Here is a 27,957-nt window from a genome sequence, read left to right as displayed (position 1 = left end):
CTAGCTACTCAGGAGGCTGAGATCTGAGGATCGCAGTTCAAAGCCAGCCCGGGCAGGAGAGACCGTGAGACTCCTATCTCCAGTAAACCACCAGAAAACCGGAAGTGGCGCTGTAGCTCAAGTGGTAGAGCGCTCGCCTTGAGCTGAAGAGCTGAGGGACAGCGCCCAGGCCCAGAGTTCAAGCAGCCCCACGACCGACCAAAAAAAAAAGGACTTGCTTTCCAGAGTTGGTACACAGGAGAGAGCATTTAATAAATGTAAAGAGGCATACTACGTATACCATGTCTTTGGCTCTGGACATCCTGACAATTGGAAAGCTCTCTTGGAGTCAGTATGCATATTTAGACTTTGGTTTCCAATGTTATGTATTTCATTGTTCCTGAGGGGAGGCCTTTGCCCTGTGTTAGCCTTGGATCAGGACAAAAGTTTGTCAGGAAACAGCAGTCATTTAAGGCATTTGGTTCTCAAAGTGTAGTTCCCTAGAGTAAGCAGTGATAATGGTGTATCACCTTGAACTTCTTAGATGTAACTGCTCATTTTCAGATTCCACCCCAGGAACTTGGGCTGAGGCCTGGCGTCTGTGTTTTCCACCAGCTTTCCAAATTATTTTGCCACACCCCAGGGAGACTTCTGTGATAGAACTTGGGCTTCTCAGGCCTCACCCCCTGGGACTCCCCAGTTGTTGTAGCAGTGCTTTATTCCTCCTAGGGTATGTTCTGCCCAGCCACGTGACTGAAGAGATGCTGTGGGAGTGTAAACAACTTGGGGCACACTCCCCTTCCACCCTGCTGACCACTCTGATGTTCTTTAATACCAAGTAAGTGTTCTAGAAGCACCACGCTTAGCCACTGCTAGTGTCTGCCCGGTGAAGATGAAAATTCAAGAAGGGCTTCTGAGTTCTTCTGACACATATTTGAGAACCTTTGAGCCCCACTTGGGCCTATTTTGTGTGTTACCCAGACCCTTGCCATCCATCTTCTTTTAGCTTTTATTATTTTTTGAAAATTTTTGTGCTGGTCCTTGGTCTTGAACCTCAGGGCTTGGGTACTGCCTCTGAGCTTTTTTTGCTTCTCAAAAGTAGTGCTCTACCACTTGAACCACAGCTGTACTTCCAGATTTTTGCTAATTGGAGATAAGAATAGCATAGATTTTCCTACCCAGGCTGGCTTCAAACCATGATCCTCTGATCTCAGCCTCCTGAGTAGCTAGGATTAAAGGTGTGAGCCACTAGTTCCTGGGCCCCCTCCACCTAGACGTGGATCTTTGTCTGGACAGTGCTTGGATATAGGCCTGCCCAGATCCTGGGAATGTAGGAGTGGCTCCTCTGAGACGTAATGGGTAGAGGGCCAGTCCTTTTACCCTCCTGGCACCCCTCCCTCTCCCTTGCTTTCACTTGTGGTCCAGGTACTTCCTGTTGAAAACAGTGGACCAGCACATGAAGCTGGCTTTCTCGAAGGTCTTGCGACAGACAAAGAAGAACCCCTCTAATCCCAAGGATAAAAGCACGAGCATCCGGTACCTGAAGGCCCTTGGGATACACCAGACTGGCCAGAAAGGTAGGGGAAGGAAGCAGGGATGGAAGCCAGCGGTGTGTGAAGTTTGGGGTTTGTTGGATAGAAATTCTCCACTCCCTTCTCCCCCGCCCCAAACTTTAAACTTCTTTCCTAGAAACTGGGAAACCTCAGAGAAGATAGCCTCTTCTTAGTCACTTCATCCTTCCTTCCTTCCTTGCCACCAAGAATTTCCTACTTGGGGTGGCTAAATGCCAAAGGTTCCTGATCTGGGCCTGAGCTAAGACCTGGTGCCAGGTCTGTGGTGTATGTGTGTGGGGGCTTGTTTTGTAGTTACAGATGACATGTATGCTGAGCAGACAGAGAATCCAGAGAATCCACTGAGGTGTCCCATCAAGCTCTACGATTTCTACCTCTTCAAATGGTGAGGAAGATAAATGGCATTGACGAAACACGCGTGTATGTTTGTGTGCATGCTTCCTTGAGTGCATATACATTCTCTAGTCCCAATGAGACTACAATTGCCCTTAAAAGTCTAAATATAGAAGCAACTTTACTGGTGTTTCCGAAATGTGTGATACGCCATGCATTGTGATCTAAAAGGAGGTCCCTGAAACCTGCTGGTTCATCTTTCATGGACAAGGAATAAAGATGCAGAGACCACTTTCACTCACATCCTGTATCATGCTGGCCCTGACCTCCTGTCAGTGCCACCCTCAACCAGGTTGAGGTATACCCATCAGCTTTTGCTTGCTTTTGCGCCTGCAGGTTAGCATGGCATCTTCACAGCAGTGCCAGGAGGATCTTTTCTTGGTTGCAAAATCCTCCTTTACAAAGTAATCCTTACATGATAGCCAAGGCTGCCTTCTCCCCTTGTTAGCCTCCTATCTGTGCTGCTCTCTAGCCATACCCTGGCTTCCATTTAAGGACATCATCTTACTCTTCTGAAATTAACACTAGTCTTATGATTAAGCATTTCTAGATTCCCTACCCTTTTTTTTTTTTTTTTTTTTTTTTTTGGTTGTGAGGCTTGAACTCTGGCCTTGTCTCTCAGATCTTCAGCTCAAGGCGAGCACTCTACTGCTTGAGCCACAGCACCACTTCCTGTTTTCTAGTGGTTTAATGGAGATAAGAGTCTCACAGACTTTCCTGCCCGGGCTGGCTTTGAACCACGATCCTCAGATCTCAGCCTCCTGAATAACTAGGATTACAGGCGTGAGCCACTGGTGCCCGGCGATTCCCTACCTTTTCTAAACTCTGCAGCACTTAATCATCATTTTGCTGTTTGTTTGTTTGTTTAACTAATTACTTGTCTGTCTTCCCTCTTAATTTGTATGCTTCTTGAGATAAAAGTACTTACTGTTCCTGTTCATTTCTGTAACAACCCCTAGTAGAGACTTAGCATATAGTAGCCCTTCAATATGTTTTGAATGGATCCATCAAATGATGAGTCTGCTAAGTACTTAATAGAGGTATAGCACCATATAGTAGAAGGCAGTCAGCTTAGATAAAGACTTCAGTACCAGGATCAGTATTAAAAGTATAGAAAACAGCTGGGCGAAGATGGCTGTAATCCTAGCTACTCTGGAGGCTGAGACCTGAGGATAGTGATTCAAAGCCAGCCCGGGTAAGAAAGTTCATGAAATTCTTATCTCCAATTAACCATCAGAAAATTGGAAGTCGAGCTGTGGCTCAAAGTGGTAGAGCACTAGCCTTGAGAGGGGTTGGGGGGGACACTTAGGGACAGGGCCCAGGCCCTGAGTACAAGCCCCATGACTAGACAAAAAAAGACTAGAGAAAATTAGCTGGGTGCTGGTGGCTCACACCTGTAATCCTATCAATTCAGGAGGCTGAGATCTAAGGATAATGGTTATAAGCCAGTCTTGGCAGGAAAGTTCTTGAGATTCTTATCTCCAGTTAAACTACTAAAAAGCCAGAAGTGGATCTGTGGCTTAAGTAGTAGAGTACTAGCCTTGAACAAAAAAGCTCAGGCCTTGAGTTCAAGTCCCACAACCTGCACAAAAACTTCAAGAGAGAGAGAAAGAGAGACTATAATATGAGCAAACACGTTGATTTTCTGATCATTGTCTCCAAGCCAGGCACTAGTGGCTCAGTGTTGTAATCCTAGCTACTCAGGAGGTGGAGATTTGAGGTTTACCAGCCCAGGCAGGAAAGCCAGTGAGACTCTTTTATCTCCAATTGACCACCAAAAAGCTGGAGGTGGAGCTATGGCTCATGTGGTAGAGCACTAGCCTTGAGTTTAAATGCTCAGGGACAGTGCCCAGGCCCCGAGTTCAAGCCCTCACACACACACACTCACACGCTGCAAGTGGGTATAGACACCTGTTTGTCAAACCCATGGGTTCCCTAGGCAAGTGCAATTTAGGGATTGATCACAGCTGTGAAGGAGGGGCAGAAAGAACTTGTTACTGCCCTTTACAGAAGCTCCAATAGCTATCCTGGAGGAGTTACATGGTGGCTGCATAGAATTCTATAACTATGCTACCACACCTTCCAAGTTGGTGCTTTACCAACCTTTGCAGATTGAATCTGTCTGGGAAGTCCCCGCTGGGAGGGCTGACATTATAATGTTGTCATCCAGCTTTTACTGACATATTCTTCAGCCCTCAGAGTGTGAAAGGCCGGAATGACACCTTTTACCTGACACCCGAGCCAGTGGTGGCCCCCAACAGCCCAATCTGGTACTCAGTCCAGCCTATCAGCAGAGAACAGATGGGACAAATGCTGACCCGGATCCTGGTGATACGAGAAATTCAGGAGGCCATTGCAGTGGCCAATGCAAGCACCATGCACTGAGATGCTTCCGTGGTGGTCCAAGGAAAAAAACAGCCAGGAAAAAATGGACAGACTTTTACACTAAAGAAGAGGCCTCCATTTTTTCTTTTTTTTTTTCTTTTTTACTCGTGTAGTTACAAAGCTTTTCAGGCTACTTCTGTTAAAAATGTAAAAGAACACTTTGCCCCCTTTGCATCTTCATAGATCTACAACAGACTCCAGCTCATGGGGGCTCCTGGGTTTCCTGAGAGCCAGATGTCCTACAAAGTTGCTGGTTGACATTTTTTTTTTCTTCCCCGCTGCGGCTTGGGGAAAGGGCTTGGACTGTCTAGGAGAAATGTGGCCCCTTCCCCTTCCTCAAGAAAGATGGAATTAATGATGGATCGACCCTCCAGGGAATCTCCTCAGCTGGCTTTCAATCTGGACTGGCCGACTTCACTGACCACAGAGGAGCCCGGTTCTTCCCTTCACGCTCAGACATAAATTCAGCCTCCTACTGGAAGAAAATGAGGGGAACTTCAATTATGATTTATTAAAGACAATTTCTATGACACCCCCCTTTATGACAAGTGACATTTTAGATGTTAAAACAAAAAGTAAAAATTTTACCATGCCTTTTTTTTTTTTTTTTTTTTTTCCTGGCCGAACTTGAGGCCTTAAACCTGAGGCTCCTGTGCCTGGTGGGATTCTTGTAACATACACTTGTGTATCATATAAAGATACCACTCTGTTTCTCTTATGTATTCTTACTCTAGTTGTTTATTAAGAATGACAAGCACGTCTTTTCAACACGCTAGTGAACAGTGCGTCTTTATTTGGGGAGGAATCGGGAGGGGGGACAGTGGAAAACAAAAGCCACGCTGCTGAATCCCGCAGCTCCTCAGGGGCGGGGCTTGGGGTGGGTGGGAGGGACGGGAAACAGCCCGAGTTGCCCCTGGTTACGGCCGGGCGGATGAGGAGAGCATGCGCGGGCTTTTCAGCCAACGCTTCCCTCAGCCGCGGCACGTTATTGGCTCCGCCCGTGCGCCGTGCGCCTTGACGTCAGCGGCGCGCGCGGCGCAGTGACGAAATCCTCTGGTTTATATTGGCGCGGCCCAGACCGCTGAGGCCTCTGCGACGCGGTCCTCGGAGACACGCGGTGGCGGTCCGCGGTAGCCATGGCGGACTACCTGATCAGCGGCGGCACGTCATACGTGCCCGACGACGGACTCACGGCACAGCAGCTCTTCAACTGCGGGGATGGACTCACCTACAAGTGCGGACCTTCGGGGATTCACCTGGGCAGCGAGAGGGAGCGGCACGTTGGGCAGGGAGAACGGACCGGGCTTCAAAGCAGCCTGCGTGGGGGCCAGGATCTGGGACTTAGCTGTCTCCTTGGCTCGTTTTGATCCTTCTTGAGCAGGCTTGGGTCTTGGGGGAGCCATTTCGACAATACTTGGGGTTTCAGGGCTTGTCAGGGTGCCAGGCAGACGGATGACAGCTCAGTGGGAAGAAAGCCCCTTGTCTTAATTCACACCCCGTGGTCCGTCTTGCTGGTGACACACAGGCCATGAACGCCTCTCCCTGCTCTGATGCCTTATGGGATGATAGATGGATTTAGAGTTCCTCGGTAACAGAAGCCTGAGAGTCATACTCCCAATTCGTTCCCCTCCCTCCCCTACAGCGATTTTCTCATTCTTCCTGGATATATCGACTTCACCGCAGACCAAGTGGTGAGTATAATAAGAAGGTCACATCAAGATGTGACCCGCTTTTGGCTACTGCACCGGGTTGCACTTGTGGGTGGTCGCCTATGGATTATGGATTATTTCTGACCAGCATGCCAGCCCTACAGAGGCTGTGTTTTGGGAGTACATGGGAGGAACAAGGAAGAAGTATTTCTGGCCCCTTCGCCCACCCCACCCCCATCCGTGAGCCTTTCTCTTCCTCAGGACCTGACTTCTGCCCTTACCAAGAAGATTACATTGAAGACTCCACTGGTTTCCTCACCCATGGACACAGTTACAGAGGCCGGGATGGCCATTGCCATGGCGGTGAGCCCAACGGGATGTGGGAAGACAAGGCAGGAGTTCCATATGGCTTCCTCTTAGACGGGCAGTTGTGAGCTTTGCTGATTGGTCTCATTGTCATTTAATTTCGTCTTCTGTCTGTTCGTGCTATAATAGCTTACTGGCGGTATTGGTTTCATCCACCACAACTGTACACCAGAATTCCAGGCCAATGAAGTTCGGAAAGTGAAGGTCAGAAGGGAAAGGATCATGACCAAGAGCTCCTTTGAAATTGTGCTGAATTGGGGCTGGGGGCCGGAGGCTGGCGGGGGAAGGGGGGGATTATTATTTCTTCCTTAAGGAAACGGGTCTGAAACCCTTTTCCTTAAGCTAGCAGAAGAACACCCAGGGTTACAGTATTTCTAGCCCACCCTTACTTGTCCTATGTTAGTTTGATTTGGTCTCATGACACTGACATAGACAGTTTGGCAAAGACGCCACACTTTAGACCAAACATTTCACAAAAGTAGTGTAGAGATGCAATGTCCTTTCTCACCATACCTTCCAGAAATATGAGCAGGGATTCATCACAGACCCTGTGGTCCTCAGCCCTAAGGATCGTGTGCGGGATGTTTTTGAAGCCAAGGCCCGGCATGGCTTCTGTGGTATCCCCATCACAGATACAGGCCGGATGGGAAGTCGGTTGGTAGGCATCATTTCCTCGAGGGACATTGATTTTCTCAAGGAAGAGGAACATGACCGTCTTTTGGAAGAGGTAGGTGCCACTGATAAATGACATTGCCAAGTTCTTACAATCCACACAGAAGACAGGAGGCTTCTGTTACCTGTGTGACGTCACTGAGGACGTCTGTCTAGAAGAAACAAATGCCCAGCCACGTTTCTGACTGCTATATGGGGTTCATGCATCCTCTCTTTCCATAGTCCTCTTAACTGCCAGTACATGTGCTTTTATTCACACTTCGTTCTTAGTGCTCCCTTCTTTACTGTTTCAGTGATTGTAAGAACTAGGGGCCGGGAGGGATGGTGGTTTGGGTCCAGGTATGTCAACGTATTTGGAGTCCTCCCCCGAGGTGGGGCCTGATTCTGTGGGGAGGCCTAATTTGACTAGACCAACCTCCTGACTTCTCCCTCCTAGATCATGACAAAGAGGGAAGACTTGGTGGTGGCTCCCGCAGGTATCACATTGAAAGAGGCAAATGAAATTCTGCAGCGCAGCAAGAAAGGTGAGTCCTTGAGGGAGGAAGAGGCTTAGAAATAACACTTTGAATGATGGCACCAGTGGCTCATGCCTGTAATCCTAGCTACTCAGGAGGCTGCAAGCTGAGGATGGTGGTTCAAAGCCATTCTGGGCAGGAAAGTCTCTGAGAATCTTTTATTGAACCACCAGAAAAACTGAAATTGACACTGGTTCAAAATGGTGGAGAGCACTAGCTTTGATTGATACAGCTTAGGGATAGCGTCCAGGTCCTGATTCGTGTCTTGCTGTGGTTTCAGGGAAGTTACCCATTGTAAATGAAGATGATGAGCTGGTAGCCATCATTGCTCGAACAGACCTGAAGAAGAATCGCGATTACCCACTGGCCTCCAAAGATGCCAAGAAGCAGCTGCTGTGTGGAGCAGCCATTGGAACTCATGAAGATGACAAGTATAGGCTGGACTTGCTAGCTCAGGCTGGTGTGGATGTGGTAGTTTTGGTGAGCTACTACTGCTTTGTTTTGTTTTGGTTTGGGGTTTTTGTTGGTCATGGGGCCTGACCTCTGGGCCTGGGCGCTGTCCCTCATCTCTTCAGCTCAAGGCTAGTGCTCTACTACTTGAGCCACAGCACCACTTCTGGCTTTTTTCTGCTTATGTGGTGCTGAGGAATCAAACCCAGGACCTCATGCATGCAAGGCAAGCGCTCTACCACTGAGCCACCTTCCCAGCCTACTACTGCATTAGTAGAGTGGGACAGGGACAAATGCCCCATCAGTCTAATAGGGCCCTCCTTCCTTCCTGTCCCAGGACTCTTCCCAGGGAAATTCCATCTTCCAAATCAATATGATCAAGTACATCAAAGAGAAATACCCCAATCTCCAAGTCATCGGAGGCAACGGTAAGAAGAGCTTAGGCCCTGGTGGGATTGGGAGTGGACAGGAGGGTCACCTGGACCCCTCAAGTAAGCCATACCCTCTCCCTCACTATAGTGGTTACTGCTGCTCAGGCCAAGAACCTCATTGACGCCGGCGTGGATGCCCTTCGGGTCGGCATGGGAAGCGGTTCCATCTGCATCACTCAGGAAGGTAAGAGTAGGGGGGGGTTGGGGCCGAGCACTCTTCCGGAAGCGATAATGAGTCCTCCAACATGGGCAAATGTAGGGCCCAACAGGCCTTTTGGATGGGTGAACATGGCTGGAAGCAAGACAAGTTCTTGTCAACCCTCACCTACCACTTCCCCGCCTAGCCTGGCCTCCTTGCTCCTGCTCTGCTCCCTCTCTAAACTCTGGTCTGTTTGTTTTATTTAGTGGCTCCCAAGATCCCTCCAGACTTAAAGTCCCACAGCCCCAAATGCCCTTCTACTGTCACGGGCTGCTATAGTAAGTCCAGCCCGGCCCACTGGCCCGGCCCAGCTGCCCACTGCCCAGCTGCTTGGTTGACTGTAGCTGTAGCTCCCGGGGTTTGTGGTGCTCACGGGTGGGCAGGGCCAAGAGACGTTACAGACCATTGTTTTAGGGTAGCTTAAGATCACACCTCCTTCCTGGGTGCACACACAGCAAGACCTCTTTCTGCAGGCAGTCCCTGGCTCTGCACACATACTCCACAGTAGGTATGGTTCCAGGAACCTTTCTGGAGCCTGCTTCTCCTTCCACATTTACCACGTGGCCGGATCTTGCCAGGGCTGCCCATGGTGCAGGGAGGAGGAGCTGGGCCTGACTTGGTACCTCCGGTTACTAACTTGCACGGTGACTCCGCCCCCCATCTGATAACCAGGTGGGCGGGGCTTCCCCAGCTGCTAAGACTTGCATGTGCCTGAGGCTGCCCTGGGCCCTGCACACATGCACGCGCACAAGCAGGGGTGAAGCCAGCAGAACCATGTCGTGTACTGTTCAAAGGCAGGTGGGTAGCAGCTGCCCCAGATCGATCGATCGATCTAGCCAAGATGCCGTCTTGGTGCAAGCGTAGCCAAGAGCTCCTGGAGTACTGGGTGTCTCCCCTTTCCTTGCCAACACTACCCACCTGTCTCTTGGTGTCTCAACAGTGTTGGCCTGTGGGCGGCCCCAAGCAACAGCTGTATACAAGGTTTCAGAGTACGCCCGGCGCTTTGGTGTTCCTGTCATTGCTGATGGAGGAATCCAAAATGTGGGCCATATTGCCAAAGCCTTGGCCCTTGGGGCCTCCACAGGTAAGGCCTGGCACTCAAAGCACCATGAAAACCCCTTCTCTGTACCATTCAAACTGTGCTCCAAATACATCGTCTGTTCACAGTGATGATGGGTTCCCTCCTGGCCGCCACCACGGAGGCCCCTGGAGAGTACTTCTTCTCTGATGGGATCCGGCTAAAGAAATACCGGGGCATGGGTTCCCTCGATGCCATGGACAAGCATCTCAGCAGCCAGAACCGATACTTCAGGTGAGTCAGGCTGAGAAATCAATGATCACCACCACCACCACCATCCCCTGCAACCTTGCATTTGAGACTACTCCTTGTGATCTCGCCCGTTTCTCTGCCCTTTTCTCCAGTGAAGCAGACAAAATCAAAGTGGCCCAGGGGGTGTCGGGGGCTGTGCAAGACAAAGGGTCCATCCACAAGTTTGTCCCTTACTTGATCGCTGGCATCCAGCACTCCTGCCAAGATATCGGTGCCAAGAGCTTGACTCAAGTCCGGTGAGCTTGCTTAGCTAAGCTGGGCCGTGGGTTAAAGAGGGGCTGCATTTCTCTAGAATGGTCACCTCTTGACATGTGTTCCTCCTTCAGAGCCATGATGTACTCTGGGGAACTTAAGTTCGAGAAGAGAACATCTTCAGCTCAGGTGGAAGGGGGAGTTCACAGCCTCCATTCGTAAGCAAATCCTGTCCCTGGGTGGGGAGCGTCTTCCTCATCACCCCTCCTTCCTCCTGCCCTGAATTCACAGGTGTTCTCTGTTTACAGGTATGAGAAACGGCTTTTCTGAAAAAGGATCCAGTATCTCCCCCCATCCCTGTTTTTCAATAAAAGTTTAAAAACAAGTGGTGATGTCTGATCTGTTAGCAGAAGCCTAGAGCTCTTCAGCCACCGCCACGCCCTAAGGCCTAGAGATTAAGGTGTTCTGTGGGCTAGTGCTTCGAGTCTATAATCCTAACATGCTGTTCTCAAATCTACTTTGCCTCCTGGGGAGGTCCTTGGAGAAAAACTTTTTCTGTCAATGTGTTGCTTAAAGTGGCCTAAGATGGGCCAAAGCCAGTGGCTCACGCCTGTCATCCTAGCTACTCAGGAGGCTGAGATCTGAGGATCATGGTTCAAAGCCAGCACTGGCAGAAAAGCCTGAGACTCCAATAAACCACCAGAAAACCGGAAGTGATGTTGTGGCTCAAGTGGTAGAGCGTTAGTTTTGAGCTGAAGGAAGTGCCCAGGCCCAAGTGGACTAAACATGAAAGAGGAACTGCTCTGTGATAGGGATTTTTGAAATGTGAGGGTTTTTACTTAACTGGTTTTTCCAAGATGGAATTAAGACACACCTTAGGAGACAAACCTCAAGAGTGCTCAAGAAATGGAGAGGGTGGATGTATTTTGAGCTTACTTGAGTATAGGTAATCAAGTTTCAGCTACCTTAAGGGAATACATCTTGTCCTATTCAAATTAGCCAATTATGAACCTGTGCTCAGCCAATCTGAGCAGAGGGGCGGGGCCTGCTGCATTAGGAATAATTAGGGAAGCAGCCTGCTGCTCTGTGCTTGCCATATTTTTGGCTGATGGTGCTGCATCCTCCTGCTAATTTTGCCTTGCTGAGACAATTCTCTATTTTCATGTCTTATGACTCCAGTGGTTCTTGGAAATTACAACATAGTCTTGGCATCCAAACAGCTTGGCTACATGAGACTACCTAGGTCACAACATACACTCTTCCTAACTTGAGAATGAGAATTGAAGGCCTCAGATCTGCAAAAGTGAACGGGGATATAAACTGCCTTCTGGAAAGTAATGAAACTGCCCCTTCGACTTGCATATCACCACCCTAAGCCCAGTGACCCAGCCACACACCCCATACAAACTAGAAGAGGCTTATGATTTTACAATCTCAAGTGTTATTAAAGTGCTGAGAATGAAAGGGTAATGAAATGAGAATGCCCTCTGCTCTCTGCTCTCCCAGACAGCGGCTCAGTTGCTGGATCATGCTGCACTTGGGCCCAGATGTGTGAGTGAACTGTGTCCAGGTGGAGGGATCAGAGCAGCTCCTGTCACTCGGCCTTCGTGACACAGGAAGTTAAAGGTGGCACAAGCATTGGGCTGAAATGAAAAGACAAACTGGTCATCCGTCAGCCTAGGGTTGAGCCAGAATGACCCACAAAGAACCTCCGAACCTACCGTGTCCTGCACTTCCACAGCGATGCCCCGTTTCCTCATCGCCTGGAGCACTTGGGGGTGCAGACGCTCAATCTTGTTTCCAGTGCCTACCACCACAATCTCTAGAAAAAGGAGGGGTAGCTAGTCAGTCTGTTGAGGGTATTAACGGGGCAGAAATGCCCTAAGTACCCCCTTCCCCAAGATCCCCTATACCTATCCTGGGCTCCAGCATCCAGAAGAGGGAGAAGCTGTCTTCAGTGATATCCTGGTGAGACCCCACCTGTATTGGGGGGGGAGATTCCTCTTTCAACTTGTCAATCAAATTAACACCCCCCCTTCTTTCCCCCTCCACCGTGTGCGCCTCGGGGCCAGTTCGACGGGGCGGCTCACGTTCCACTGCACCATCGAGTTGGGGAGCAGGGCGCAGGGCCCGAACACGCGGTTCCCGTTGATCACGAAGCCGCGGCTGTTGTAGCTGTCGATGTACATGGCGGGAGAGGCCTCGTGCTGCAGCAGGGAGATGCGCGTCCGCTGGTACATCTCGTCGTCCGCGGGGGAGAGCCGGTGCCCGCGCCGCGGGACCCTGGCGGGGGCGGGAGGCGGGGGTTAGAGAGCGGGCTCGAGGGGCCAGGAGGGGAGATCGGCCGTGGGGGGGGGGGGGGTCCGTCTCACCATGGCAGCTCCGCGCGCGGGCGGCACGACGCGGGGCGCGCCCGGGAGAGGCAGCGCCAGGCCGCAGCGGCGGCGGCGGCGGCGGCCATGGTCGGGGCCCTGGGCCTAGCCGGTCGCACCGCGGCCCGGGCCGCCTCCCGGCGTGGCCGCAGCGCCGCCCTGCGGCCCGGAGGGCGCCGCGCACGCTACTTCCCGCCGCGGCGGCGGCGGCGGCGTCCATGACAGCTGGGGCGCCCCCCTCCCCCCGGGGCGGCTCCGGTGTCCCGCGCACCTGTCGCTCTCCCCGCCCCCCCCCCCGCGCCGGCCATCCCGGGGGACGGGAGGAGCCGGGGAGGGGCGGGGGGAGGACACCTGGCAGCGCGATCGCCCTGCAGGGCTCGGCCCGGCCCCCAGGCCCCGGCCTGGGCCCCTCCGCCGCGACGCGGGGCGCACGGGGCGGGGCCGCCGCGCACCTGTTCCCCTCCGCACACCTGGTCAAGGTGCGGGGGGGGGGCGGGGGGCCCCCGAGCCTCCCGGACCCGCCTTTCCCCACCCCACCCCACCCACCGCCACACTGAATCCCCCGGATCTGGGGGGGAAGGGGAGGGGCCGGGCCCCGGGGGCGGGGCGGCGCGGCTCAGGTTTCCCCGGCGGGTCTGGGAAGGACGGCCCGCCCCTAACCGTCACTCGCGCGACCGTTGGCGGGCCCGGGAGGCGGGGGCGTGGCCGCGTCGGCGTCGCGCGCCTCGTGGGGGCGTGGCCGCGTGCGGATTGGTTCGGGCGGGCGCGAGGGGGCGTGGCCTAGCGGTTTCGCCTTAAAATGGCTCCAACTCTGCGGGCCAGCCCTAGAGCCAGCGGAAGGGCACGCCGGAAGAAGTGTTGACGGAGCTGTTCAATGGGGACGGGCCTGGGCCGGACCGGACCGGACCGGAGCCGAGTCGGACGTGCCACCCACACCTACGACCCCGGCGCCCGGAGCCAGCAGCCTGCCCTCGCTCGTACGGCTCGCGCCTCGCGAGAGTCTCCCGCCGCCCCCCCCCCCCCCCGGCTGGATCCGAATCCAGGGCCTAGTGGCGCCAGAGTCGCCGGCGCCGCGCGGGGTTCGGGCACCGCGGCCCTGTCCCGGCCTCGGGAGCGGGGGGGGGGGGGGGGGCGGAACATTGCGTCCGCTCTCTGGCCAGGGCCGTGCGGGCGGGAAAGCCTGGCGACGTCGGGGCCCGTGACCTGTCGTCCGTGGGTTTCGGGGTGTCGGTCGCTGCGGTGTGCTGGGCCCGCTCGGTTCTAGGCGCCGCTGGCAGCGTCACGGGACAAAAGGCCCCAAAGCGACAGGGGTGGCGGCGGCGGGGTGGGGAGGGTGTGGGGGGGGTGGGGGTCCCCCCAAAAGTGGCCGCGCGGGGTGACTTCTTCCCAGGTTCCCACCACCACCACCGCGGACGGCGCTTTCTTTCCTCTGGGCCGATTTCGAAGCCTTGCGTTTCCCCCACCCCCTTACCCCCCCCTTCTTAAACCGTCCCGGGCCCAGTGGCTCGGGCTGCATGGGGACCCACAGGGCTAATCCAGCCGCCCTTGGGATCTAATCCGGATCGGGACCTGGTCCCAGGAGAGGCCACACGCCTTCCCTCCTATTGTTGTGGGGCTCAGGTGAGCGCCTCACTTCTCACCTGACTAGGTTACACTTGCCTACTCCCGGCCTGCCCCACCCCCACCCCCGGGGGACGGGATGGACGGGTTGTGGGTCTGGCCCCAGGGCCAGTGACCTAGGGCCAGGAGCCCCCCCCCCCCACCCGCACCCCTCCAGCGGCTGGACAGCGGGCAACGGAATCCCAAAAGCAGCTGTTGTCTCCAGAGCATTCCAGCTGCGCTTGGATTTCGTTCCCTGCTCTCCTGCCTGAGCAGCACTCTGGTGGCCCACCGTGGGGGTGTGGTGGCCCACCGTGGGGGTGGCTCCTGACCCCCAGGCACCCGCCCCTGAGCCTCTCCAGTCTCTGTCCCTCTCTCAGGTGCTTGCCTTCAGGCTGGAAGTTGCAGGCATAGCCGTCGAAGAGCTGGGGCTGGTGAAACTCTGGAACCCCCTGGGAGCACTGTAGAGAGAGGTCCTGGCTGCAATGGCGGAGTCCCACAGAGGCGCCCCAGCTAAAGATAGCCCTTCACTTCCTGGGGGGGAAAAAAAACCACCCTAACCGTCTTCGTGGACCGAGGGTAGTAGCTGAAGTCAATCAGCTTGCTGGTGGGCGCCCAGCCCTGCTAACAGTTGTCTCCAGGTCTTGAGCATGTGGCATAGAAAGTGCTTTGGAATGACACGATCACTCCCGTTGAGTGGGCAAGCCAAGAAGCCATCGGGAATGTCGTGTCCGCCCAGTGCTCTTTCGGCGCTTCTCAGCAGGGCCTCGCAGCCCTGACCCCGAGAGAGGCCTTGCCAAACTTCCTGCCCCCTGCATTTCCCTCCTCTCTTGGAGCTTTGGGCACTCCCAAAGCACAGATCAGCAGGCGAGCTCAATCTTGATCGAAAGTGGGGAAAGGGGGAAAAAAAGTGCTTGTAAACTTTCGAAATAGTCGAGATCTCTCTTGAAGACGTTGCAGAGAGGTTTCCATACGATACTGAGAATTGAGAACGCTCATGGTCACAAAGTTTAGTTGGCGCCAACTGGCTCTTTCGCCAGAACAGGAGGACTTGGATGATCGCTTGTGATCTACGCAGGTCACGGGAGGAACATTAAAAGCTAGCAATTCTGATCGTGATGGTTCTAAATCTTTAGATTTCAAGAAAACGGGCCGTTCTATCAGACTGGGCGTTTCCTCAGTAATAAAGACACCTGTATCTCGAAAGCAGGTTTGCAAAGAACTTGAAACCGTAGAACACAGAAGTGCCTCCCGTGTGCCTACAACTTGAGGTTTTGCTCACTGGCGTTTATTCTGACATTGAGTCACATTTAAAATGAGAAAAAGTGAAACATGAAGTACAAAGATGTGGGGTGGCTCCTGTGGTGGACATGAGCCCCAGGGGCGTGGCGATCCTCTCCCCAGGTGAGGAGAGGACCCCGCGATGTCTAACCTGGAGTCCGTAAGTGCGGCAGGGGCCACAGGTCAAACAGCCTAGCGGACCGGCCCGGGCGCTCGCTTGTCCACTTAGTGGGGTGAGGGCGCTTGCCGGATCCCCGCCCCTTCCCGGAAGCGCTACAACCATAGTGCTTCCGGTTCCGCTCACCATGGAGACCGAGCGTCTCGGGGTGGGCCAGACTCTGGGGGCCCTCAACGCGGCCCTCGGGCCGGGGGGCCCCGTGTGGTTCAAGGAGACGCACGCCCGGCACCTGCGGGTCCGAGACTTCCTGGCGCCGCGCCGCGCGCTCCAGGCGCGCTTCCGGGACGGGCAGGTGGGCGCGCGCGGGGCGGGGCGGGGCGGGGCCGCGGGGGCAGCGGCGGCCGGGCCTCACGCGCGTCTGTCCGCAGGTGCCCGAGCGCGTGTTCCACGCGGTCGCCGGTGTGCAGGGCCCCGGCGTGGCGCCGGTGCTGCGCTGCGAGCCGACGCCCGCGGGCTTGTCGCTGCGGCTGCAGAGGCCCGCGGTGTTCGGGCGCGTGCTGGGCGCCGTGGCCGCCTACGCCGCGCCCGCCGCGCCGCGCACGCGCACGCGCGTCCTGCTGCACTGCCCGGCGCTGCGCGGCCCCGCGGCGCTCCGCCTGAGCCAGCTGCGCGCCGTGCTCGTGGCCGATCACCTCGCGCGCGCGCTGCGCGCCCAAGGGTAAGTGCGGGTCCCAGGGAGGGGCGTCGCGGTGCCCCGCCCCCGAGGTGCAAAACTGGGAGCGCTGCCCTTGTGTCGCAGGGTGTGCGTGCGCCTGGCGCCCGCCCTGCGGGACCCGCACATGCAGAACTTACTAGAGAAACTAAAGGTTGACTGGCCCACTGCCCCGGAGACTGCCTCCTCCATCCCCACCTTGAGGAGTCGCCTGCTTGCCCAGCTCAAGCCCGCTCAGGACGGGGCGCCCCTGCCCCGCGGCGCCTTGGGACGACTGTCCCTAAAGGATGTGGCGAACGAGCCAGGCCACAGAGCCGGCTATGATCCTCACGTGGACAACTGTCTGGGTAGGATCTGAAGCCCTGCTGGCTCTTAAAAAGAAAAAAAAAAAAAGGGGGGGGGACCCTCTGCAATCCTGGCCAGTCTCAGCACCCGTCTGTTCTTGCAGTCACTGAGGATCTGCTAGCCGTGCTGTCTGAGCTGCAGGAGGCTGTGCGCCATTGGCCGGAGGGCCGCTCCCCAGATGCGGTCAGTGGCTCCCAAGACCAGAGGCCTCTGGAGAACCGGGTGTCATCCACCTTGGGAGTAAACTCTCCTCTTCCCTCAGAAGGCTGGGGCTCCCGTGTCTGGGGCTGAGGATGGCTGCGTGGCCGTCCACGTGGTGAGCTGTGAGGAGGAGTTCCAGCAACAAAAGTTGGACCTACTCTGGTGGAAGTTGGATGAGCAGGCGCCCGTCACCCAGGTGGGTTAGTGGATTTAGTGAATTATTGGGTTAGTGGAATTCGGGGGTGGGGGGGCAATGCTAGTCATGGGGGCCCCCTGAGTTGAAGGCCTGGTAGTTGACTTTAGCAGAGATTGAGTTATTGAGCAGGCCTGTGCATTGTGGTGGTTACAGGTGGGAGGAGTCAGACTTGTGCTCAGCCAAGCTAAGCCTGTGTCATCTTTCCACAGAAACACCTGGTCTGTGGCCCAGTGAAAGTAGCAGGTGCACCTGACAATCAGATGACTGCCTCTGAGTACTATAAGTAAGGCCAGGAAAAAAAAGCTCCCCTGAAGGGGCTGGGAAGGTGGCTCAGTGGTAGAGTGCTTGTCTTGCTATGCCTGAGGCCCTGGGTTCCATTCCTCAGCACCCCCATAAGCAAAAAGAATAAAAGCCGGAAGTGGTGCTGTGGCTCAAGTGGTAGGGCACTAGCCTTGAGCTGAAGAGCTGAGGGATAGCGCCCAGGCCCCAGAGTTCAGACCCACGACCGGCTCCCCCCCCCCCCCCAAAAACTACCCTGAGGTGCCGGGGAGGGGGGGGGTTTACTAGGATGCTGTCTACCACCTCTCCCCGTCTTCAAAATACAGGCTCCGGCATGCCCAGGTGTGCAAGGCCTCAGCACTGAAGCACGGTGCGGATGTGACCAAAGGTGGGGCCCTAGAGACCCTGGCTGAGCCCTGGGGTAGGAGCAGGCCATTTATTGCCTCTGTCCTTGTTCCTCATCTGCAGACTTAACTGACTGACCAGATCTCTCTACTCTTCCAGACCCAAACTGGACAGAGATCTTCGGGGTTCTGTGTGCTGCCACAATCAAGTTTGAGATGCTAAGCACAGGCCCTCAGAGTCAGGTAAGCCTGGTGGCTAGGGAGGACTGTGGGCCTTGAACTCTCTGGGTCTGGGCGCGGTCTGTCCCTCAGCTCCAGGCTAGCACTCTACCATTTGAGCCACAGTACCACTTCCGGCTTTTTCTGCTTATGTGGTGCTGAGGAATCGAACCCAGGGCCTCATGCATTCAAGGCAAACACTCTACCACTGAGCCACCTGCCCAGCCCATTGATGACCATTTCTGCAGCTTGTGTTCGTCCCCACTCCCCAGCTCCTCCTGGCCGACAGCAGCACCTCCACAAAGAGCACGAAGAGTGGCGTCTTCGTCATGTACAACTGTGCCCGACTTGCCACACTTTTTGAAGGGTATGAGCGCAGTGTAGAGCAAGGCCTGTACCCCCCTTTCCCACCAGTGAGCAGCCTGGACTTCTCATTGCTACACGACGAGGTAAGCGCCCTTTGAAGTGAGCTAGCCACCGACGACAGGCTCGGCTTTTCTCTCCCAGCACCACTGTTGTTCCCCACAGGGCGAGTGGCTGCTGCTCTTCAATGGTGTCCTGCCCTTCGCCGACCTGCTGAGCCAGGCTGCAGCCCTGACCTGCGCAGCCCCGGGGCTGCACGTCACTGCGCGCACAGAGCTGGTGAGACGCGCGAGACCAGACACTACTACACACACGACGCTTTATTGCGGGACTGGGACACAAAAGCAAAACACAGAGCAGTGACTCGGGTTCTGTCTCTAGGTGTGCAAGTTCCTGGTCCAGCTGAGCATGGACTTCAGTTCCTACTACAACAGGGTACACGTCCTAGGGGTGAGCACACAGGAAGAGGGCGTGTGTGGGGGTACGGGGAAGGCAAGGGAGACAAGCAGAGGATGAGACCACCAGTTCCCTTCTCTAGGAGCCTCGGCCACACCTCTTTGGTCAGATGTTTGCTCGCCTACAGCTGCTGAGGGCGGTGCGGGAGGTGCTGCACGCAGGCCTGGCTATGCTGGGCCTCCCTCCGCTCACCCACATCTGAGGCCGCAGGAGCACCCCAACAGCTGGGGATATTTACAGTTCCACGGGGGAAACCAAAACTAAAAGTCACAGATGTTAAGGAGCTTGGGCCAAAATAAACTGTTTCCGTTCCAGACTCTTGTCCTGGTCTGGGAAGTTGGGGGATTCCATCCAGGCAGCACTCCACTCACCTTTAACTCCAGCTCTGGACTCGAACCTGCGGCTGCCACCTCCTCTTCCTGGAGGTGTGCTGGGCATGGGCACAGACAGGCGATCCCCACTTCCACGTCCTGCAAGACCCCCCCCCCTTGCCCAGCGGGCAGGCGCCCTACTTGTCTCAGTCATACCAGTTGTACACCTCGAGCCCCTGGCCCCCAAGAGCACAGCGGTGACCAAACTCGGGGCTCACGAGCCAGCAGTCCATGTCCGCCACGTCTGGCACGTGGTACACAGCGCTGTTCATGAAGGTGGGCTCGCCGTGTCCTAGCCGCCAGAAGGTCAGCCGCTGGTCGATGGAGGCCGAGACCATGAGGCTGGGGCTCAGGAGCTTAAGGCCAGTCACGTGGGCCGCATGCGCACAAGGGACCGAGTACTCCTCCAGGGCGCACAGCCGGGGCACCGGCTGGGCCTCGTCCTTGGTCTCAGTCTCCCCCGGCTCTGGCATCTCCACAGCAAGCACAAAGATGTGGAGAGAGCCATCCTCACTGCCACTGGCCACGAGATGGCGACCGTCAGGCGTAGGCAGTGTGTGCAGGCTGTTGACCCCGCTGCTGTGGGCCTGGACAGTGAGGCAGGGCGCGCCAAGGTCTGGGAGAGAATGCAGCAGTGAGGATGGAGCGCAGGGCAGGGCAGGGCAGGGCAGGGAGGGGCGGGGCCGCATCACTAATCACCATATGGGAGGGCGGGGCTGAGGGGGCAGGACCACTCACTACATAGGAGGGCGGGGCTGAGGGGGGCAGGACCACTCACTACATAGGGGGGCGGGGCTGAGGGGGCAGGACCACTCTAGGGGGCGGGGCTGGGGGCGGGGCAGGACCACTCACCGAAGGGCAGGGCAGGCTGCCCCTGGGGCTCCAGCACAGTGGTGAGGTCCCAGAAGGCCAGGCCGCCATCGGTAGCTGCGCTGCACAGGAGCAGCCGCCTGGAAGCCAGGGATGGGCAGCTGCGTTAGTGAAAGGGACGTGGGGGGGGGGTCCCCGCGGGGCATGAACCAGCCCCTCCCAGGCCGGCCGGGCTGCCCGCCCCCGGCTCACCGCCGCTGGTCTGGCGCCTCGTGCGTGAACGAGTGGACCTTGAGGACGCATCGCTTATGGTGGAACGTTTCAGCCAGGAGCTGCAGAATTCGCCCAGAGTCCTGCAGGAGGAAGAGTCTGGGGGCGGGGGGGGGGGGGGGGGAGGGGGGGTGTCAGAGCCCTGGATCAGGACCCCCCCACCCCCCCTTCCAAGATCCGCGCTCACCTCACCGCCCCGTCGCTGCAAGCCGCGGCCACGAGCGGCCCCATGCCAGGCTTATCGACTTCACAGATGGCCAGGGACATGTACCTGGAGGGAGGGGGCGCACGGCCGCGGGGTGGGCGGGCTTGCCCCCACCCCTCACCCCCCCACCCCACCGCGCGGGGCAGCCTGGGAGCGCGCGTGCGCGCGCACAGTACCTGGTCTCCGGGTCCACCTTGATCATCCGATGGCGGTTGCGCTGCCGGTCCCAGTACTCGTCCAGCCGGTGGGAGGAGAGGTGCATGACGTGGCAGGCCAGGCGGCTCGGGGTGCTGGGGTCGGGGGTGACCATGATGCTGAAGCAGTGCATCTCCGCGCGGCCCCCCGCCGACACCACGTGGGCGGTGAGCCCGGGCCGGGCGCGGCCGGCGCCGCCGGGGCTGCCCAGGCCCCACACGGCCAGCGCGCGCACCGAGGAGATGTGGTTGCAGACGGACGTGAGCGCGTGCGCGGAGCCGGTGGTGGTGGGCAGCGCCAGCACGCAGACGGTGGTGTCCTCGCTGCAGGTGACCACGATGTCGATGGGCCCCGGCCCCTCGCGCCCCGGCTCCAGGTCGTCCGGCGGCTCCAGGCCGGGCACCTCGAACTCGGGCCCCAGGGTGACGGTGCCCACCCGCCGGACGCACGTGATCTCCCGGCCGTGCAGGCCCTCGCGCAGGATCACGTGCGGCCGCGTGCAGCCGCCCAGCGCCCGGTACAGCATCACGTCCCCGTCCTTGAGGAAGGCGAAGGCCATGGCCGCCTCGGTGTCGGAGAAGGCCCAGGAGCGGTGGCCGCCGCCGCAGTTGACGATGTGCAGCTTCTCGTGCGACCGCGGGCTCCACACCACGAACTCGTTGGCGTGGAAGCCCAGGACGACCGTGCTGCCGTCCGACACCATGCGCAGCCCCGCCACCCAGTTCATGCCCCGGCACGCCTTCTGCCGCAGCACCGGCTGCAGCTTGCCGCCCTGCACGAACAGCTGGTAGTAGGCGCCGTCGCGGCCCGTGGTGTACACGTAGCCGCCGTGGCAGGTGACCGAGGTCACCCCCTGCTTCCCGTGCAGCGAGTGCAGCGTGGACACGGGGCCGTACCCGGCCGCCGCGAGCTGGCCGCCCGCGCCTGGCGCCCCGGGCCCGGCCCCGCCGCCCCCCGGCGGGTCCTGGGGCAGCCCCGGCCGCGCGGGGAACAGCAGCACGGAGCCCCGGCGGTCCCCGCACACCAGGAAGTCCCCGGGCGGCAGGAAGGCGCTGCACGTGTGCCAGCGCTGCTTGCTCGGGGGCAGCTGGTACCGGCAGCGCTCCTTGACGTAGATGGTCTTGCCCGACGGCGCGGCGGAGATCTCCAGGCAGGCCACCGCCCCGCCGGGGCCCGAGGCCAGCAGCAGCAGCTCCTCGTAGCCTCGGAGGGCCCAGCTCAGGCTGTGGACCTTCCCGCGGAACAGGGTCCGGTCCACGGCGGCGGTCGGGGTGTTGATGGGGACCACCTTGACGCGGCCCTCCCCGTTGGCCATGGCGCACAGGCCGAAGCCCTCGGGCCCGGGCGCCGCCTCCAGGAGGCAGTAAGACTGGAAGTTGGGATCCTCCAGCAGCTGCTCCCAGCACTTGACCTCCAGGTCGTAGAGATACAGGGCTCCTTGGTCAGTCACGGCCAGCAGTCGCCAGGAGCCGGCCAGGGTGACGGCTTTGAGGACGCCCGGCCTGCTGGGAGACTTGAAGGAGAGCGCCGAGACGCCCAAGCCTGGGTACCCGCGCCCCACCAGGTGCCAGAGGCGGATGCCGGAGTCGTCGCCCCCGGTGATCACCCACGCCTGCCTCTCGTGCGCGGCGATGGCTCGGATGCCGCGGCCCTGGTGGCCCCGAAAGGCCTGGAGGATCTCCCCTTCGTGGCTCCACACCAGGCACACACAGTCCTCCCCGGCGCTGATGAGGTAATTCTCCAAGAGCCTGACTTGCCACACGCGCGCGCTGTGGCCGAAGCAGTGGCCGATGTTCTGCACCCGCCCCCCGGGCACGCGCAGGTCACCCACCTTCCAGATCCGGACGCTGCGGTCTTCCGAGGCCGTGGCCAGCAGGCCCTTGCTTGGCAAGTAGGACATGCTGAAGATCACCCCCACGTGGCCGCTCACCCGCCGGTCGGGCGCCACTGGCTTGTCATCCGTGAGGGCGGTGGCTGGGTACCACACCAGGAGCTGGTTGGAGACGGCCCCGGCGACGATGGTCAGCTCCATCCAGGTGTCCCCGATCAGGCAGGCTGACGACAGCGTGCACCGGTCGGTGCAGGCCACATCCTGGAGCATGCATCCTATCACCGGGTCGTAGAGCACCACGGAGTTGTGGCCCAGCGCCAAGGCCACGTTGCCTTCGAGCCAGCGGACGTCCCAGATCCAGTCGGACATGGTCCACAAGCCCGAGCGCCAGAGCTCCCGGAAGCGGCTCTCACCCCAGCTGAGCTTCACGATGCGGAGCCCCTTGCTCCCAAACACGGCGATCATGGCCTCCGAGTCAGTGTCTCCTTTGGGCTCGGGCCGCACGCGGAAGCCGTGGATCAGATAGTGGCCCAGCAGGTTCTGCACTCGCTTCATCATCCGCAGGTGCCCGCCGAAGTCCAGGCTGTACACCAGCACATCAGGGCCTTCGCCTAGACAGAGGCGGAGAGCCACGTCAGAATCACTCACCTGACGGATGGCTCCGGGAGAAGAGGGGGAGTGGGGGGGAACATCGCAGCATGCACCCCAAGAATACACCAATCTTGGTAAATCACGAAGCTTAGCTTCAGCTGGACTTTTTTTTCTTGGTCCGGTCGTGAGGCCTGAACTCTGGGCCTGGGCGCTGTCCCTCAGCTCTTCAGCTCAAGGCTAGCGCTCTACCACTTGAACCACAGCTCCACTTCCGGCTTTTTTCTGCTTATGTGGTGCTGAGGAATCGAACCCAGGGCTTCATGCATGCAAGGCAAGCGCTCTACCACTGAGCCACCTTCCCAGCCCTTCAACTGGGCTTCTAGGGCAATGGTCGCTCCCCTCATTAATCACGGTTTGACAGCTTTGTGTCTTATTGACACAATTCTGCTATCCCAGGCTAGCCTTGAACTCTCCCAGCTTTTCTACCTCTACCTTTCAAGAGTTCAGATCTCATCCATCACTCTTTGGGGCATTTCTTTTGGTGATAATGGGGCTTGAATTTAGGATCCTGTGCTTGCTAGGCAGGTACTCATCATTTGAAACAAATATCAAGGTGTTTTAGGCTTTCTTTCTCTTTTTGTAGGTCATGGGTCTTGAACTCAGGACCTAGACACTGTCCCTGAGTTTTTCTGCTCAAGGCTAGCACTCTACCACTTTTTTTTTTTTTTTGTCGGTCGTGGGGCTTGAACGCTGGGCCTGGGCGCTGTCCCTCAGCTCTTCAGCTCAAGGCAAGCGCTCTACCACTTGAGCTACAGCGCCACTTCCGGTTTTCTGGTGGTTTATTGGAGATAGGAGTCTCACGGTCTTTCTTGCCCGGACTGGCTTTGAACCGCGATCCTCAGATCTCAGCCTCCTGAGTAGCTAGGATTTACAGGCGTGAGCCACCAGCGCCCGGCTTACCACTTTTTTTTTAATTGTGAAAATAATATACAGAGGGGTTACAATTACATGGGCAAGATAGTGAGTACATTTCTTATCAAGCACTGTTGCCACCCCCTTTGTTTCCCCTCCCCATCCTTTCCCATCTCCCCTCCCCCCCCAACTCTAGCACTTTTGAGCTCTACTTCCAGTTTTCTGGTGGTTAATTGGAAATAAGCTTTCCTAATTGGGCTGGCTTCAAACATCCATCCTCAGATCTCAGCCTCCTGAGTATTTAGGATTACAGGTGTGAGCCACTAACACCCACCTTAGGTTATTTTTTCAGATAGGATCTTTCTTGTTGTTGTTGTTTTTTTGGGGGGAGGGAGTTTGGGGACAGCCTGAGATTAAAATCCTCCTTTGCCTCATTTATAGCTGTCTGTCTGATCTGTTTTGCTGAGATGAAAATCTGCCTAATTTTTGTTTTTGTTTTTTGTCCTGACTAATTATCAAACTAAATACACACACACAAAAGCCCAGCTGGAATCGCTGGTGTAAGTCGTAAGGCCCAGACTCAACAATTGTTCTCGTTTAATCACACAAATGAACTGCATCATTATAATTTTGGTAACTTCCAGGAAATAACTGGTTGTTGTTGTTTTTTTTTTGGGGGGGGGTGTAGGGGTTACTAGGGCTTGAATTCATGGCCTCATACTCTTTTTTTTTTTTGGTCGGTCGTGGGGCTTGAACTCTGGGCTTGGGCGCTGTCTCTCAGCTCTTCAGCTCAAGGTGAGTGCTCTACCGCTTGAGCCACAGCGCCACTTCCTGGCCTCATACTCTCACTTAGCTTTTATCATGGCTCTAGCACTCTACCACTTGATTCACACCTCCACTCCCTGATTTTTGCTGGTTAATCAGATATACAGAATCTTGCAAATGTATCTGTCTGGGCTGGCTCAGATCTCAGCCTGCTGAGTAACAAGGAGTACAGCATCTGGATACAAATAAATAATAAGTAAAATGAGCCAGATATGCTGGTCAATCTCTATAATTTTAACTACTCAGGAGGCCAAGATAGGAAAATCAAGAGTTGGCGGCTACCCAGGACTACATGGTAAGACTATCTCAAAAATAAATAAATAAAAATCACAATTTATTCCTAGGATTCATTAGGCCCAGGTTTCAAGTCCCCCTCCTCCGCACCCCTTCCCCCACAGACACAAGCAATAAGCCAGAGAAAGGCCTTGGAATGCAGGAGAAAACAGGGCTGGGAATTCAGATAAAGGGCGCACACGGATGGGATTTAGGAACTGTAGCTATGGGTTGCAATTGTAGTTCAGTAGCACAGCGTGTGCTACATGAAGCCCTAGGAGTTGGCTAGATCCCCAGCGCAGAGAAACAGGGGAGGAAAAGTTGAAAGAAAACATCTGTACTTCTACAAGGAGGGATAAATTCACTTGGAGTGCTCTCTTGCCTGTACTTCACGAGGTTAGACCCTTATATGGTGCCAGATTGCTGAAAATGGAGCCAAGACAAAACACAAATAGGAAAGAAGCCAAAATCTGGGGGAATGCGGAGTCCTGTTTGACTCAATGAGCCGGAGTCAGCCATTCTTTTGCATTGCTTGGGATGGAACTCAGGCCCTCAGGTTTGGGAGTGAAGCGACCACCTCAGCTTTACTGCAAGTGCTGGAAATGAAATCCAGGACTTTGCACGTTAGGCAAGCACTCTACCACAGAACTATACTTCCAAGCTGGGCGCTGGTGGCTCACGCCTGTAATCCTAGCTACTCAGGAGGCTGAGATCTGAGGATCGCAGTTCAAAGCCAGCCGGGGCAGGCAGGAGAGACCGTGAGACTCCTATCTCCAATAAACCACCAGAAAACCGGAAGTGGCGCTGTAGCTCAAGTGGTAGAGCGCTCGCCTTGAGCTGAAGAGCTGAGGGACAGCGCCCAGGCCCAGAGTTCAAGCCCCACGACCAACAAAAAAAAAAAAAAAAAAAAAAAAAAAAAAAAACTATACTTCCAGTACTACTCCTGATTTTTAAAATGAAAGAAGCAACCATTTGGAGGGAGAAGGGGGAGGAGGAGGAGGAGTTTCTCTTTAAAAAAAAAAAAAGAGAAATAGCAAAAAAAAAAAAAAAAAAGCAAGCAAGAACATGAGGAATTGAGTTCAAGCCCCAGTATTTTTTTGTACACATGCGAAACACACACACACATACACACACACAAAAGCCTAGCTGGGTGCCAGTGGTTCACACCTGTTACACTACTCAAGAGGCTGAGATATGGAAGATGGCTGTTCAAGGACACCCAGGGAGAAAAATTCACTATACTCTTGCCTATAAAATAACCAGCAAAAAGATGGGCTTGGAGGCATGGCTGAAATGGTAAGGGTACCTGTTGAACAAGCAGAGGCCTGGAGCCAAATTACTAGACGAGGGGGAATAGGGGGATCCTGGGAAATGGAGCTCCATGGTAGAGACCAGGTTTGCCTAGCACAAGAGGCCTTGAGTTTGAACTCCAGTAACATAAAAAAAAAAAAAAAAAAAGAAAAGCCAAGCGCTAGTGGCTCACGCCTGTCATCCTAGCTATTCAGGAGGCGCAGATCTGAAGATCACAGTTCAAAGCCAACCAGGGAAGGAAAGTCCATGTGACTCTTATCTCCAACAAACCACTCAGAAAACCGGAAGTAGCGCTGGGGCTCAAGTGGTAGAGCACTTGCCTTGAGCTGAAGAGCTGAGGGACAGCGCCCAGGCCCAGAGTTCAAGCCCCACGACTGACAAATAAATAAAATAATAAAATGCGGAATGGGTGTTTCTTGATGATGTTAGGGATGAAGGCAGATCAAGAGTTAAAACAATCTAGCATCTCCACAGGATTTCCCTCTTTTTCTCCAAAATAATTCAAGGCCTTGGGACCCTTACCAGCTTCACAGCAGCAGCCTGGGTTACTAGTGGCTTCGACTCAGGCCTTACTGCTTGTTCCCAGCTCTGACAGCTGCAGGTTGGTCTTCTGCAGCCAGATACACTGTCCCCCCCCAGCCTCCCCCCACCCGGTGCTTAGAAGGGGGAGGGGCTTAACCCTCCCGTTTGGGGGAGGGGCACTGTCCTACTCAGAAAAGTCTAATGCACAATTTGGGGTGACACCCCCTACATATCTTCCAGGGATCTTAACAGCCCCCCCCCCCCGCCTTTTCTGTTTCCAGGTTAGTCTGGAACTAATAAGCTCCTCCTGGGCACGGGTTACAGGTGTAAGCCACACACCCCGGCCACACCCGCTCGGGTCACCCCTTTCTGCCCCCCCCGCCCTCCCAAGCTTCCTCGCGGAGTGGGGGTGGAGTGGGGGGCACAGCCCCCCCTCTTCCACCGAACGCTGCAGCGGCGGCTCTTTGTCTCTCGAGCCCCGTCTCCCTCGGGTCCGCCCCCCGTTCCCGCCATTTCCCGGGCCCCTGCGCGCCCTCCCCGCACACCCCCGTCCTCGCCCCTGCGCGCCCTCCCCGCACGCCCCCGTCCCCGCACACCCCCGTCCCCGCACACCCCCGTCCCCGGGTCCGCGCACACCCCCGTCCCCGCACACCCCCGTCCCCGCACACCCCCGTCCCCGCACACCCCCGTCCCCGCACACCCCCGTCCCCGGGTCCCCGCACACCCCCGTCCCCGCACACCCCCGTCCCCGGGTCCCCGCACACCCCCGTCCTCGCCCCGCGCGGCCCTTTGTCCCCGCGGGCCCCGCCCGGGCGGGAGATTACTTTTGCTTCGCCCACCCGCTTGCAGCACGAGCCTCACCCGCCAGCAGCCGGTCCCCCACGCACTCCAGGCCCGTGACCGGCAGGAGGATGAGCTCCGACGTGGCCCTCGGCCACACACAGTCCTCCAGGGCGTCCATGACGGCTCCGCTCTCCGCCGCCGCGGCTGCACCTCCGAGCCCGGCAGCTGCGCTCTCGCGAGAACGAGCCCTCCGCGCGCGCCCGCGCGGCCGACGACCCGCCGGCTCCCTCAGCTACAGGTAGCCGAAGCCCCGGCGGCCGGGCTGTGGTCGTCCAATGACGACCCTGCGCCCCACGCAATCCGGCCCCTGATTGGCTGAGCCTGCGAAGAGGTGGGGGGCGTGGCTTCGCCCCCTCCTCTCCCTCACGTGACTCCGGCGGA

General features: G+C 56.7%; 5 protein-coding genes across 10 annotated transcripts in view; 3 read left to right on the top strand and 2 right to left on the bottom strand.

Moving 5' to 3' along the window:
- LOC138824064 (transcriptional regulator QRICH1) overlaps positions 1–5,096 on the top strand; it is a 32,955-nt gene extending 27,859 nt beyond the window's left edge. For all 4 annotated transcript variants that reach the window (XM_070017732.1, XM_070017734.1, XM_070017733.1 and 1 more), the window contains 4 exons: positions 709–817; positions 1,405–1,556; positions 1,845–1,935; positions 4,136–5,096. In XM_070017732.1, the coding sequence (XP_069873833.1) occupies positions 709–817; positions 1,405–1,556; positions 1,845–1,935; positions 4,136–4,328 (545 nt within the window). In that variant the 3' untranslated portion in view covers positions 4,329–5,096. The remainder of the gene's footprint in view (positions 1–708; positions 818–1,404; positions 1,557–1,844; positions 1,936–4,135) is intronic.
- Positions 5,097–5,406: 310 nt separating this feature from the next.
- Positions 5,407–10,517, top strand: LOC138824063 (inosine-5'-monophosphate dehydrogenase 2). Of its 2 annotated transcripts, XM_070017730.1 has the most exons (15): positions 5,407–5,562; positions 5,971–6,019; positions 6,239–6,340; positions 6,473–6,547; positions 6,864–7,070; positions 7,452–7,539; positions 7,811–8,010; positions 8,318–8,408; positions 8,500–8,595; positions 8,817–8,888; positions 9,551–9,694; positions 9,778–9,922; positions 10,033–10,176; positions 10,267–10,350; positions 10,441–10,517. In XM_070017730.1, the coding sequence occupies exons 1-15, from the start codon at positions 5,465–5,467 to the stop codon at positions 10,460–10,462; spliced, it is 1,617 nt and encodes a 538-aa protein (XP_069873831.1). In that variant the 5' UTR covers positions 5,407–5,464; the 3' UTR covers positions 10,463–10,517. The 2 variants fall into 2 exon arrangements, with proteins under 2 accessions (XP_069873831.1, XP_069873832.1); XM_070017731.1 differs by lacking the exon at positions 8,817–8,888 and having other exon boundaries at positions 5,408–5,562.
- Positions 10,518–11,550: 1,033 nt separating this feature from the next.
- Positions 11,551–12,623, bottom strand: LOC138823941 (NADH dehydrogenase [ubiquinone] 1 alpha subcomplex assembly factor 3-like). Its single transcript, XM_070017451.1, has 5 exons — positions 12,505–12,623; positions 12,223–12,415; positions 12,046–12,112; positions 11,854–11,954; positions 11,551–11,775 (listed from the first exon to the last, which is right to left on the bottom strand). Exons 1-5 carry the CDS (start codon positions 12,591–12,593, stop codon positions 11,659–11,661), a joined length of 567 nt encoding a protein of 188 aa, XP_069873552.1. The 5' UTR covers positions 12,594–12,623; the 3' UTR covers positions 11,551–11,658.
- Positions 12,624–15,683: 3,060 nt separating this feature from the next.
- LOC138824061 (DALR anticodon-binding domain-containing protein 3-like) lies at positions 15,684–18,931 on the top strand. Of its 2 annotated transcripts, none has more exons than XM_070017727.1 (12): positions 15,684–15,854; positions 15,931–16,220; positions 16,302–16,561; positions 16,663–16,742; positions 16,825–16,956; positions 17,166–17,239; positions 17,562–17,623; positions 17,740–17,822; positions 18,071–18,247; positions 18,327–18,440; positions 18,543–18,611; positions 18,700–18,931. In XM_070017727.1, exons 1-12 carry the CDS (start codon positions 15,690–15,692, stop codon positions 18,817–18,819), a joined length of 1,626 nt encoding a protein of 541 aa, XP_069873828.1. In that variant the 5' UTR covers positions 15,684–15,689; the 3' UTR covers positions 18,820–18,931. The 2 variants fall into 2 exon arrangements, with proteins under 2 accessions (XP_069873828.1, XP_069873827.1); XM_070017726.1 differs by having other exon boundaries at positions 16,822–16,956.
- LOC138824060 (tRNA (34-2'-O)-methyltransferase regulator WDR6) lies at positions 18,461–27,933 on the bottom strand. The gene is made up of 6 exons (XM_070017725.1): positions 27,595–27,933; positions 20,450–22,910; positions 20,256–20,339; positions 20,051–20,167; positions 19,841–19,938; positions 18,461–19,604 (listed from the first exon to the last, which is right to left on the bottom strand). The coding sequence occupies exons 1-6, from the start codon at positions 27,692–27,694 to the stop codon at positions 19,135–19,137; spliced, it is 3,330 nt and encodes a 1,109-aa protein (XP_069873826.1). The 5' UTR covers positions 27,695–27,933; the 3' UTR covers positions 18,461–19,134.
- Between the last annotated feature and the right edge of the window lie 24 nt (positions 27,934–27,957).

Source organism: Dipodomys merriami, unplaced genomic scaffold, assembly GCF_024711535.1.
Source record: "Dipodomys merriami isolate MVZ:Mamm:240054 unplaced genomic scaffold, mDipMer1.0.p SCAF_125, whole genome shotgun sequence".
In the NCBI taxonomy this organism is placed as follows: Eukaryota; Metazoa; Chordata; class Mammalia; order Rodentia; family Heteromyidae; genus Dipodomys; species Dipodomys merriami.
Note: the sequence above shows the minus strand (reverse complement) of the source record. Positions and strands in the feature narration are given on the sequence as shown.